Raw genomic sequence first — 12,231 nt, 5'->3', positions numbered from 1 at the left:
ATCACATTTGTCTTTATCATAAGCAGGTTTTTTGATAACACCTTCAAGCCGTTCATCAGGGCCCGCTGCATCGCACGACTCTTCGTCCGCTTGGGTCTGACGTCTAGTTTGGGCTTCATGCTGCTGATTTCTGCAGAGAGGTGTTTGATGGTTGCATGTCCAGTCTGGTACCACAGAAAGAACACCACAAAGTTACCTTTGCTTGTCTCACTTTGCGTGTGGACCCTCTCACTCGCCTATGCCATCCTGGATTACATCTTCTTCATCCACACCCCATACTCCTTGATGCTATTTTCCATCATCTGTCTCATCCCAGCCCCGTTTCTCGTGGCTCTCTTCACAATCACATGGAAAGCCCTCAACAAGAGTATCGCCATGAGACACGAAACCAACAACAGGAGGAAGATTTTGGGGGTCCTGAGTCTGGTGTTGGGGATGTACACCGTTTTGTTCTTTCCCTTCAGTTTCAGGAACCTCTATTACTCTTTTAAAGGTGACGACAGCTCAGAAGACCCTGTGAGAGATTTGTCTGGTGTTCTGACGAGTGCTCTGGTCTACCTCAGCCCTCTAATAGATGCTTTAATCTATATTTTCATTAGGAGGGACGTAAAGGACACACTGGAAGCATTTCCCTGCTGCACAACACCTCTGATGAAGCTCAAAGCATGTCAGGACAGGCGATCAGGGACTTTCCAGACAGAGACGACTGTATAAGTAATTTAAAGAAAAGAACTGTATCAAGAGTTTGTTTTCTTTTGTATTATGTCTGAGAATGAATCTATTTCTTACATGTTACACCTAACTCCTTTGAATTTCTGTATGATTTCACAAATGAAGTATCAGGTCAATTCAATTCTTCAGGTCATAGACAGGGGGCATAAAGTTAAAAAAATAAAACTAGAAGAAGAAGCCCCTGAGGAAAACTAAGACCACATATACTCAGAAATAGGTTTAAGTCCAGACTGCTGTTTTCATCAGTGCTGTCATCCAGTAAACAAATGTAGTAAGAAGGTTATCTGCTTCTGCTTTTTACCCTTTCCTGTATTTTCTGTAATACTTTATTTAATAAAAATGTGCAAATAATCTACATCATGGTTTGAAATGGTCATTTACAATATGTAAATATAAAGTACCCAAACTCATGCAACATGCCAATTATCTATACCTAATTTTTGTCTTTGAGAGACACCTAGTGGCTTTACTGATGTAAGACATAAACCACAGTGTACCAGGCTGTGAGTTGGAAAGACAACATCCATCCATCATCGATACCCGCTTATTCCTTAACCAGGGTCACAGGGATCTGCTGGAGCCTATCCCAGCTCTCTCTGGGTGAAAGGCAGGGGTCCACCCTGGACAGGTCACCAGTAAGGCAACATGTTCAATCAATATCATGGTAATAAAAACAGCAGCAAGTTGGAAAATTGCCCAGGCAACAAGCTGTTCAATAAACGGACTGTGTCCTGCCTGCACCATCATTAGTCGACAATTGAAGTGGTGTTCTTATTATGCTGCAGTCTACTGACCTTCCATCCTGCACAAACATACTGTAACACACCCACGTGGCGTTTTAGCATCCTCCACAGTTCAGCAGTATTGATGAGGAGGTGGTTGACTTATCTCGTTATTAGACACTACTATAGGAAGAACAGGGGAGTGACTTAAAGAGCCACTACGTGCTTAAAGGGTCTTTAAAACAAAGTAATTTGTGCTTTAATCATACTGTGGAAGAATTAGTGAAACCATTTGATATTTATAGTCGTATAATATAATATGCTACACATGTTACATTATTCAGAAGGAATCCTACAGCTGTAAATAGTAATAATAATAATACTAGTAATTAGTCCTAATATGAATTAATATAGAGATCATATCCAGTGTATTTCCTTCACACTACCTCTAATGGCTTCCTGTGCATATTAAATCAAAACATACACCTTTATAATGAGACCAACATTAATGCAGTAGAAGAACTATCAATATTCCAAAATGTATTATCACTGAATCTAAATTTTTACATATGAATTATGACATAATTATAACAGCGGGTGTCCACAGTCACGCACACCTGTGCAAATCTGAAATGACCGTATAGACCGAGTCCGCCCTGTGTGCTCCCGGGCCTGCGCTCCTATGTGAGACGCACACTGAGAGCCATTGTTGAGGTAACCGTGGTCACTGTTTCCCAGAGGACCGTCTGGCGGCGAAGGCCATTAATTATAAGAGACAGAGAGACAGACATCTAGCCCGCTAACCAGACAGACAGACGACAGACAGACAGACAGTACCGCAGAGAGCGCAGACAGGCCGGACAGCAGCAGGCCCGACTAGTACAAAGAGAGGAGGAAGAGCAGCACGCACGGCCAAGAAAAATAATCCTCCCCCTGTAGAGAGTACAGCTACCAGCGCCGCCCCTGCCTCTTCTCCTGCCAGTGGACTATGAGTAAATACATCCACGCATAATAACCCTTTGTCATAAGAGAAAGAAACGCGATTTGCGACGGAGATAAATAATTGAAAAAATGCGGCTGTCCGACTGCGCATCCCTGGGAGTGAATAGGGAAATGCTGCGCCAGTGTCCCGGCTGAGAGACGGAGCCGATCTCACCCAACATAAGCTCCTGAGCTTTTCACCCCTTGTCATTAAACAATATCGCTGCCAAAAAATCATCGTTTTGCAAACATGGTAAGTTGTTTTTGTGTTATATTGAAAGGATTTGTGTCGGCGACGAGCGGCCGATGGGAGAAATGCACATCCGGGACTGTATTTTTGGAGAAGTCATAATATTTTATGAATCATAACTTGTTATGATGGGGGGCGCGCGTGGCGTGCAACAGGTCGCCGTACAGTAGCGGGGACGCGCATCTCTCCGCCGTATTTTGCAATTGTTTCCAAACATCGGTGCAAAAAAACGTCCGACCGTAACGTAGCCTATACGCGATCATATTGGCAAGGCGGCACCAAAAATACAAATGCGTTGTTGGCACAAAAGAGTTGTGGATAAAACAGCACAGATTTTCTCTGTTTTGACTGTTTGATAACTATCAGTTATCACTTCTTTCTCTATGACAAAACATTGTCCATTACGCAAAGACGCGCTTGTTTATGATCTTGTGATTTTCGTTTTAAGCTTTTGATATTGTTTGGGCATCACTGCTTGGTTTGAACAGGCAAGTGTCCAGGCCCGATGCAGAGATTGTGTAAGTTAGGCGTTTGTTGTCTATTATATTACATGTTTGGGAATTCCACTTTCCAACAAAAGGAGAGCCACAAAAACCTAAATTTCTCAACCGCACTGTAGACCCACATCATTCCGAATTTACATCACACATTGGGAGCATTTTATTATTCAGCCCAAGCTCCAGAGAACGACGGGGATGTAGTGGGGGGAGTAACAAGGCCCGGCTGAAAAATAATTTTTTTCCTCACTCTAGCTGGGTCTTTCTTTCGCTACCTCTCTCCACGTGGTAAGCAGTCGGCATGAGGGTGAAAAGGGAGCATTGTGCCCGCAGTCAGTGGCCCTATGTGTTGGAGAGGCTCTGAGAGGGTGATGTTCACTCAGCTGTGCTCCCTCAACGCCATTGTTGCAAATTCCACCTCATTTCAGCTGCTGTGTTTACTGAGCTCAGACAGGGGCTGTTTCAGAGGCGGCGGGAGCATCATGAAATCGCACAAATACCGCACACCTTTAGTAGACCGAATTGTGGTGTGTGTCTGTGTGTGTGACTAGTTGGCCCGTGACACCGTATGTTCAGCTTAGACAAAAATATTTAAAAAAAACACAGAATTGATTTAACTCAGCTGGCGCTGGATTTTGCACCCACCTGTGCGCACAGATTCCCTTTACGCACAGAAAGACGCACATCGCTGAAGTTTAGATTTTATCCATTTATATAAGTAATAGAAAGTCTGGGAAAGGACCATTATGTGATGAACCAGAGCGTCAATGTATGAGGGTTTACTAAAGAGAGGCTGTGGGCGCCTGGCTAAAAAGAACGGGTGTTCACTCGCCATTTGAATGCAAAGTAGTGGATGAACAAGTGAGCTGTGTGAGTGTGTAGAGAAGAGAAGGAGGGCCAACGGTGAGTTTTGAGAAAAGGGAGACTTGTTGAGAGAAACTGTCACAAATGCCTCTTTGGCTCTTTAGTTCTGTTTTTCTTCTCTTTGCACCACAATGCCACCAACGTGGACTCGCTTTACTGAGACTAACCCACCTGAAGCATTTAGTGTCCTATATTTTTAGAGATTATACTTTAGTTTTAGGATTTTTTTTCCCTCGAAGTAATTTAGACACCTACTTTTTTCAGTGTGCAGGGAGTCAGAATAAAAGTTGTGTGTTGGACAATGCGCCCCTGCGTCGCTTCCATCCTGCAGAAACATGTCCCGTCGGAAACAGAAACGACCGCAGCAGCTTATGAGCCTGACCCTCAGCTCCTGTCGGATACTAGAGCATGGTGAGAAATAGATCAAATATTGGTTATTCTGGTTGTACATTAGGATTCAGATTACATGTGAAGTCTAGACTTTCATCCAACATACACAGTGTAGGGCAATTAAATTATTTGTATTGTAACAAATGACTTAAATAAACGTTTTGCACTGCAGCCAATGTGGGAAAGAGCAGTTTTGTAATTTCCATAAATATATTAATGTCAAGGGTTGTTATAACCTGTTTTTAGTTATGGTGATTAATTATAATTCTTTAATCTTAACCATCAGGTATAGATGGAGTCCTATCAGAATTATTGAATGGGTTGTATTGGAAAGTTAGGCTGTATTTAACTGTATTAGTTACTTGCTCACTCCAAAACTAGTTGAAAAAACCTTTTGGGATTGTTGGCCTACAGAGTCTTTAAATCATTCTCTGTGGTTGAAACCATTACCTGCTTTCTTTGTGCTGTAAAAGCCAAATGTCTTCGCTCCTTCTCGTTGCCAGGTTCAAAGACCACCCAGAAAACAGTGGGATATACAGTAAATCCGCAGAGAACTATCTGTGCAAAAGAACAGATGAAGTAAATTTGTTTCACACAAAGCAGGAGGTAGGAGGAAAGAGATGAGAAGGTCAAGGAAAAGGAAACTTTATGAGGCACTGTGAAAGGTGCTCTTACTGCAATAGCATTAGACCACATTGTCCCTTTTCAGCTTTGTTGCTGCGCACTGAAGCATGAACATATCTGTGAAGAAGTGTGTATGTGACATTGTGTGTGTGTGAACAAGTGTCTGTCTGTCCACTCCAGTTACAGGATTAGCAGCCACATTGTGTCAGAAAATTGCAACCTGCAGGCAAACAGCAGTAATTTCTGAATGCATTTGCATGTGCATGAGCAACCTTGTGCATAAAAGGTGTTTTGTGGCTACGTGTAGCGCATTGACAGGTATGCTGTGTATCTCCTTTCACTTCTCTCCCTCTGTTTTTCAGGGGTTAGGTTAGCTTGTTGATAGTCTGTGAGTCATCATGCCTGTCTTTGTGGCTGCTTGATTTCTTTACACGCCACCCCTCTTCCTCTGCCTGGCCCTAAAGCATATCAGGAATGCAACCCTAGTGTGTTTAAGGTCAGGTCTGCCAGCCAATCAGGCATTTAGTACAGTGTCCAGCACCCAACCAAGACCCTAGCATCCTATTGGGTTATTGGGGGAAGGGCTCTTAAGGAGATGAAAGAAAGGCAGCTTGAATTGAGTAAGAAAGAAAGAGAGGCAGGGATGTAAGAGTGCATGGATGTGGCTTTTTTTTGGAGGGGGGGGGGTCCATTGTCTTGTACATGTTGCCCTGGAAACAAGGTAGGCTCCTATTCTTGCAGACCATTGGAATCTGTGTGCGTCTGCCTGGTATTACTCACATTGTGAGGGCCGAAACCTGTTTACATATTCACTTTGTGTGGACTCAACCTTTAACGTATAGGGGCCATCTCTTCCCCCATGTAAATCACAGAATCTTAGGGTGATGGCTTTGTTTAAGGTAAGGGTTAGTGTTAACGTTAGGGTGTTAGGGTTAGGCGAGTAGTGGTTATGGTTAGGTTAAGCCTAAAAGAAATGATGTATGTCAATCTAAAGTCCCCAAAAAGAGTGAAAACAAACATTTGTGTGTATTTGTGTGCAAGGGGAGGAGGCTGCATCTCATGAGGCCAGTGCAAAGAGGAAGAGAAAACAGTGCTGGATGATAAGGTGGTGAAAATTAAACCCAGAACGTAAATGTCCCCTCTTAGAAACCTGAATTCTTCCATGTCCTAGACATCAAGTAGTCACAGAATAGTCTTTACCTTCTTACTGCTAGCTTTTCTTGGTTCCCTGAAATGTGGATTATTACTTAAAATCATGAATGAAAAACTATTTTACAAAAAAGCTCATAACCATTATGTAAACTGTTTATTGTTACCTTAAATGATAATGAAATTACATGTACCTTTTCTCCTTTCAATTTCCCTAGATGATCACTTGGCAGTGAAGTCACACTCCTTTCCATTTATCCTGGATTCTCCCCTGGGCTCTCCATCTTCCTCTCTTCAAAGCTCCCAGCAGCCTCTTGCTCTCTATTCATCTTTCAAGAGCTCTCAAACACCCTCTCTACCCACTGAGGTCCCACTGCTATCCTGTTCACCAAGCCAGCCCCACAAAGACCCACACCCCTGTTTCTCTCCTGACTCTCATTACACTTCTCTCCCTTCCCAAACGCAACATACACCTACCCATAAACTTCCGGGTAGTAGACCTCCATTTTCTGCAAGTGGCTTTATCCACCCTTCTCAAAGCACCCATATGGCCTCTCCCAAGCTGGGGCTGTCAGCCACCACTACCACCTCTTCTTCCTCCTCATCATCATCTGCCTCCCTGTGCCCCCCACCACACCCTGGAAGCCCCAGCCGTGTACCTGAAGGACCCCCAAGTCCTGTTACTCCCACTCCTAGTCCAGGAGGGACATCTGCCTCAGCGGCACCCTCTAGGGCCCAGCTGAGCATTGCTCTGATCCTAGAGGAGCTGCGAGTGCTGCAGCAAAGGCAGATCCATCAGATGCAGATAACAGAGGAGATCTGTAAACAGGTGTTACGACTCAGTGGAACCTCCTGTACCATAGACACACCCTCGCAGCATCTTCTCCCTTCACTGCCTCAACTCTGCCTGGAAGACAGCAAAAGGGCAGCAAGTCCAATATCTGAGTCAACTGCACCTCACCCCTCTACTTCTATGGCTCCTCTTCTGGCATGCTTCTCCTCCCTGCTTCCCTCTCAGTCAGCCAACAAACCCACAAAGCCAAGCAGTTCCTTGTCTCAAATCCTGCAGCCCCACAAGCCCCAGATGGAAGGTACAGGAGGGGCTCCAGGAGCTCATGGTTATCTGAGGGTGGGGTCTCAATCCTCGACTCCTTCCACCTCTTCCCCTGCTGCCATCTCTATGGCTTCCTCCACCTATCCACTAACCCTGTCTTTAGCTCTGCCCAACCGCTACCTTCACGAGAAATCTCCAAATACCACTTCAATGTCTGGGCACAGTAGCCTGTCCTTTCTAAACCCATCCCTCCCCACATCAGGGTCTATTGTTCCAAACTCCCAACATGCTTTGCAGTCAGTATCTGGAGGAGGAAACTCTTCCCCATTACCAAGTTCCACCACTACTGGCCGCCTCCAGCATGCCTGCCGCTTCTGTGGAAAAATGTTCAGCAGTGACTCTGCCTTACAGATACATCTGCGCTCACACACAGGAGAACGACCCTACCAGTGTCCAGTGTGCTTCAGCCGCTTCACCACACGAGGAAATCTCAAGGTGCATTTCCTACGCCATCGTGAGCAAAACCCAGAGCTGTCACTTTCACTCCTGCCACCTTCTTTGTTTGGGGTAGCATTAGGGGCCACTGGAGGATCAGACATGGGGCAAACCATAAGCAGTGGCAGCAATAGCAGTGGCATGAATATGATTCAGAAGAAGCGAAAAAGCAAGTCTGAGGAGGAAAAATGTGGAGATAATTTAGAGGTCAGTGGCACCAGTATTAGCGTTTCTTTGGGGCCCTCTGGAGAATCCACCCCATCTACCCTACCCCTGCCCCCTACTGTGGACCTAGCACTGCTCTCACACTCTCTCTTGCAGCTCAATAGGGCTGCAGCTGTAGCCGCTGCAGCCTCTATTGCCTCCAGCTCTTCCCATTCATCCTCCTCAGCTTCCACCACCACCTCTTCTCTGGCTACCTCCCTCCTGTCCAACCCTTCCTTGTCTTCATCCTCTACCATCACAGGGTTATTTAAGAGTGCCAAGCAGCAGCATTTCGATGAGAACACTCCACCTCATGCTCCAATGCTTTCTCCTACAGCTTACTCCCAGCTAGCCCATCTGCCCAAGCTCCTTTTTCCATCTATCTCCACTTCTTCCTCTACCTCTTCTGCTCACTCATCCCTCTACAACCATCCAGCCTTGACCTTGTTACGCACCCCACTACCTTCTACTCAAGGTTCTCACCAGATTGGGTCTTCCAGCAATTCTCAGCTTTCCTTCCCTTTCTCTTCCTTCCCGAAAGTCCCATGTCCAAACACCACATCATCCTCCCTGCCTTCCTCCATGGCTACCTCCACTCCTACATCTGAAACCTCCAAGCTGCAGAGGCTGGTGGAGAAGCTAGAGAAGGCACCTCCCTGCTCCTCTTCTCCATGGGCAGCTTCTACGTCCACCTCCATGTTGGAGATGTTATCTAACAGTACCACTACCTCTTCAGCAGGTTCAGGCAACAGTCATTTCACAAATGCCAATACATCTACTACATATGTCATGGCATCCCCACCATCTTCTACTCTCGTCACCACTTCTGTTTCAAACTTCACTCGTGAGATGGTTGCTGCCCTAGGCATGAGCACCAATGGAGCAAATGCCATGATGGGAGGCATGCTACCAACACTGAGCATCACAGGTCCAACTGGCAACCTGACAACAAATCAGTGTGGTGTATGTCTACGGGTACTGAGCTGTCCCAGAGCACTGCGTTTGCACCAGGCTACACACCTTGGAGAACGGCCTTTTCCATGTAAGATATGTGGACGATCCTTCTCCACCAAAGGCAGCCTGAGGTCACATCTAGCCACTCACCATGCCCAACCACCAAATGCACGTGTCCAGAACTCTTGCCCACTGTGCCAGCGTAAGTTTACTAATGCGCTAGTGCTCCAGCACCACATTCGTATGCATCTTGGTGGACAATTGCCCCCAGATGGTACTGAGGAGTCTGTACATGAGATGCCAACTGAATCTAATGCTAAACTTTTGTCACAATCTCAATCCCAGTCCACTGATCAAAACACTGTCTCTAGTAAAACGCCTCCTCTAACTGGCATAGATAAGATCTCAGCCCCAAGTTCACAATTGCAAACTCCAGCTGTTGGCTTGGTTCCTGTCTCTGGTAGTATGACATCAGTTGTCTTCACCAAAAATCCCAACAAGTTAGCATCTTCCAGCCCAGATCTTATCGCCCCCACTGACCTTAGCCCTGACCCCTTCATGAATCCCACTAGACAAACTCCACCACCAGGTAGTTCAGAGCCTCCTGTCCTCTCTGTCAGTACCTTGGCAGCCTCCCAGCAGACAGATCAAGCATCCCCAGTTGAGGAAGACAACAAAGTTGAACAAGTGACTCCTAATGCTTTTCTTCCTAAATCCACCCCTTCACCAATTTCCTCCACTGTTACCAAAACCTTAGGATCACCTAATGCTATGGTAGTGGACTGTGGGGAGGATGAAGCGTCTACCTCCTGTGATGCCTTCCTTGGCTCCAGATCAAACCAAGAGGACTTACAGAGCACACCTGCCCATGGGGTTTCTTTTGCTTACACATGTACCAGTACCTCCTCTAACCCAATCATGAGTCAAGATAATCCTAATGTGATTGCAACATCAATCTTGGAATCAGACTCAGTCTCTCCAAGGCCACAATCACCAGAACCTATGGAAGAGGACAAAGATCAGTCTCTACCAGCAACACCAAAGCAAGACGAAGCAACTGTGGCTGATGAGGACCCCATAATGATATCCACTTTGGAGACTGCAGACACTCTTGGGGCTGAAGTAAGGGGTGCATCACAGAGAGCTGCCACTTTTGCAAGGGAGACACGTCAGAGGTTCAATTTTGGTTTGTATGGGAGGGAAGAGCAGGTGGAAGGTGTTAAGACTAGTGGATTGACTCCAAATGAATTGCTGGATTCTTCTGTCCCCATCAGCCTAGCCCCAACTCTCCCTTCTCCAATGTCTCGCCCGGAGAAGAAGACCTATTGCTGTGCTGAGTGTGGAAAAGAATATGCCAGTCGGAGTGGACTGAAGGTGAGGAATTAAAAATTAGAAAATTAATGTCCATTGAAGATGTCTATGCATATGTTTTCAGAAGCACCGTTGTTCAGTTGAAACAATATTTTACAGCTTACTACTTCATTATACTGAGCATCTTCATCATGAAGCCTTGAAGAACACTCATAATGTTATCAAATATTATTCCACTATTATTTTCTTCATTTACCCTAATGGAAGAAGTTGCATGTTCCAGTCATATGTCAGAATAAAGTACCCACATTTTGTACAGTGCATTATTTTGGATATGTTTTATAGTTATGCCTAGAATAACCTCAACCCTATTATAAGTATGATCTGGATGTAGATTAAACATAATATTTTTTTCATTCATTCCCAGGGGCACATGAAGCACCATGGTGTGGTAACCAAACCATCACGCCCTCTAGCCCGTAGTAGTCGTTCTTCTGCAGACCATCTTCCATCTTCTACATCTATGACTCCCTTGAACATTCCTGCCACCAGAAGCTCAGCAGGATTCTGGAACCAGTATCAAGCCTTTCTTAACACCAGTACTGATCCAACTGATGACCCAACTACTGGAAGCCAAGAAGAAAATGAGTTAGCACGGTCAGCAAAATCACCTGTTCAATCTCAGATGGAGCCCAGAGTTTCTGAAGAAGCTGGGGAAGAGTGTAGTGAAGGCTCATAACTTGAGTCAGCTTGATTGGCCTGATGATATTCTATTGTTTTCAATCAATGTTTACCTTTTGGTGAAACTGTATGCACTTTTATGTAGTACTGCTTCCTTAACACATAGCCTGTCAGTTTGATAGTCAGAGTAATATGTTTGTAAAAGTTGTGAGTCAATCCACTTGGTCTTGTGTTTAAAAAAAGAGACAGCTATTGTACAAATAAAGATAAAAATATTTGAGTAACTAAGTGAGTCCAGTTATTTCTGGATTTGTTAAAAAAAAAAAAGTGACACTATGTATGTCTGGCTGAAATTCTTAATAGTTTGAAGTGAACTCTACAAAAAAAAATCTATGTTTGGAAATGAGGAAAGAGTTGTACCAGTTTCATACCAGACGTGGATCAAATAATTCTGAGTTTTGTTTTAACTTAGCCACCAGGCCCAGATGAGTAAGGTTTAGCACAAATCTGATGCTTATTAATGAGTCACCACATGTAGACTAAAAGACTAGTTTTAAATAATTTTATTCTATTACATGTTGTGCCATGTACCAAATCTGATCCAACTGGCACCAAAGGAGGCTCAAGCTAACCAAAAGAAAATATCTTTGCAGATGTTGCAACTTATTTCTGTTTCATATATAGAAGATTCTTTCCTTCAGCTACAGAGGACACTGGTATAAATTGCTCTGTAAGAACAAGTAAAACCACCAATATCTGTGAGGAATATAGTCTTTGTCTGCACTGTTGTGGTTCAGATCATCTACTTGCACATGTCATTGTGTTTTTTTTCTGTATATCGTCCTGTCAAACCAGAGGCACAGCTACAGTGTTCGTGAACCATGAGGACATGGTTTTTGTGTGACCTTTGACCCTTCAGCTTTGTGAATATTATCATTGTTGTTTGGTCCAAATGTAATATCTGTAACATGTTTTCAGTTACTAAAGTTACTAAAATGTTATGTTACTATAAATATATATATATATCTAAAGTCTATGTCTGTTTGTTGTAAGCTGTAATTTCAGTATCTCCATATTAAAAACAAATTTGGGAAAAAACAGTCTTGTTTGATAAAACTTTACACAACAAAACATGTCGCTTGAGCAATTAGATTCCCTCTTTGTTAAGGTGCTTAATGCTTTAATATTTTTGTATAAGAAATAAGTGAAAGTGACTTACAGTGGGTACGGAAAGTATTCAGACCCCTTTAAATTTTTCATTCTTTGTGTCATTGCAGCCATTTGCCAAAATCCAAAAAGTTCATTTTATTTCTCATTCATGTA

General features: G+C 44.1%; 1 protein-coding gene across 1 annotated transcript; it reads left to right on the top strand.

The window, feature by feature from the left end:
- The first annotated feature begins 4,340 nt into the window (after positions 1-4,340).
- On the top strand, positions 4,341-11,800 carry sall2 (spalt-like transcription factor 2). Its single transcript, XM_026312660.1, has 4 exons — positions 4,341-4,462; positions 5,734-5,797; positions 6,428-10,290; positions 10,655-11,800. Exons 1-4 carry the CDS (start codon positions 4,382-4,384, stop codon positions 10,964-10,966), a joined length of 4,320 nt encoding a protein of 1,439 aa, XP_026168445.1. The 5' UTR covers positions 4,341-4,381; the 3' UTR covers positions 10,967-11,800.
- Positions 11,801-12,231: the final 431 nt, after the last annotated feature.

Source organism: Mastacembelus armatus, chromosome 17 (genome assembly GCF_900324485.2).
Source record: "Mastacembelus armatus chromosome 17, fMasArm1.2, whole genome shotgun sequence".
NCBI lineage: Eukaryota > Metazoa > Chordata > Actinopteri > Synbranchiformes > Mastacembelidae > Mastacembelus > Mastacembelus armatus.
Note: the sequence above shows the minus strand (reverse complement) of the source record. Positions and strands in the feature narration are given on the sequence as shown.

What these genes read in the sequence shown, in the direction of transcription:
- sall2 (XM_026312660.1), top strand. Translation starts at nt 4,382, where the DNA reads ATGTCCCGTCGGAAACAGAAACGACCGCAGCAGCTTATGAGCCTGACC. An exon ending in GGATACTAGAGCATGGTGAG is followed by an intron (nt 4,463 to 5,733) that starts AAATAGATCAAA and finishes GTGGCTTTTTTT; the next exon opens with TGGAGGGGGGGGGGTCCATT. An exon ending in CCAGTCGGAGTGGACTGAAG is followed by an intron (nt 10,291 to 10,654) that starts GTGAGGAATTAA and finishes ATTCATTCCCAG; the next exon opens with GGGCACATGAAGCACCATGG.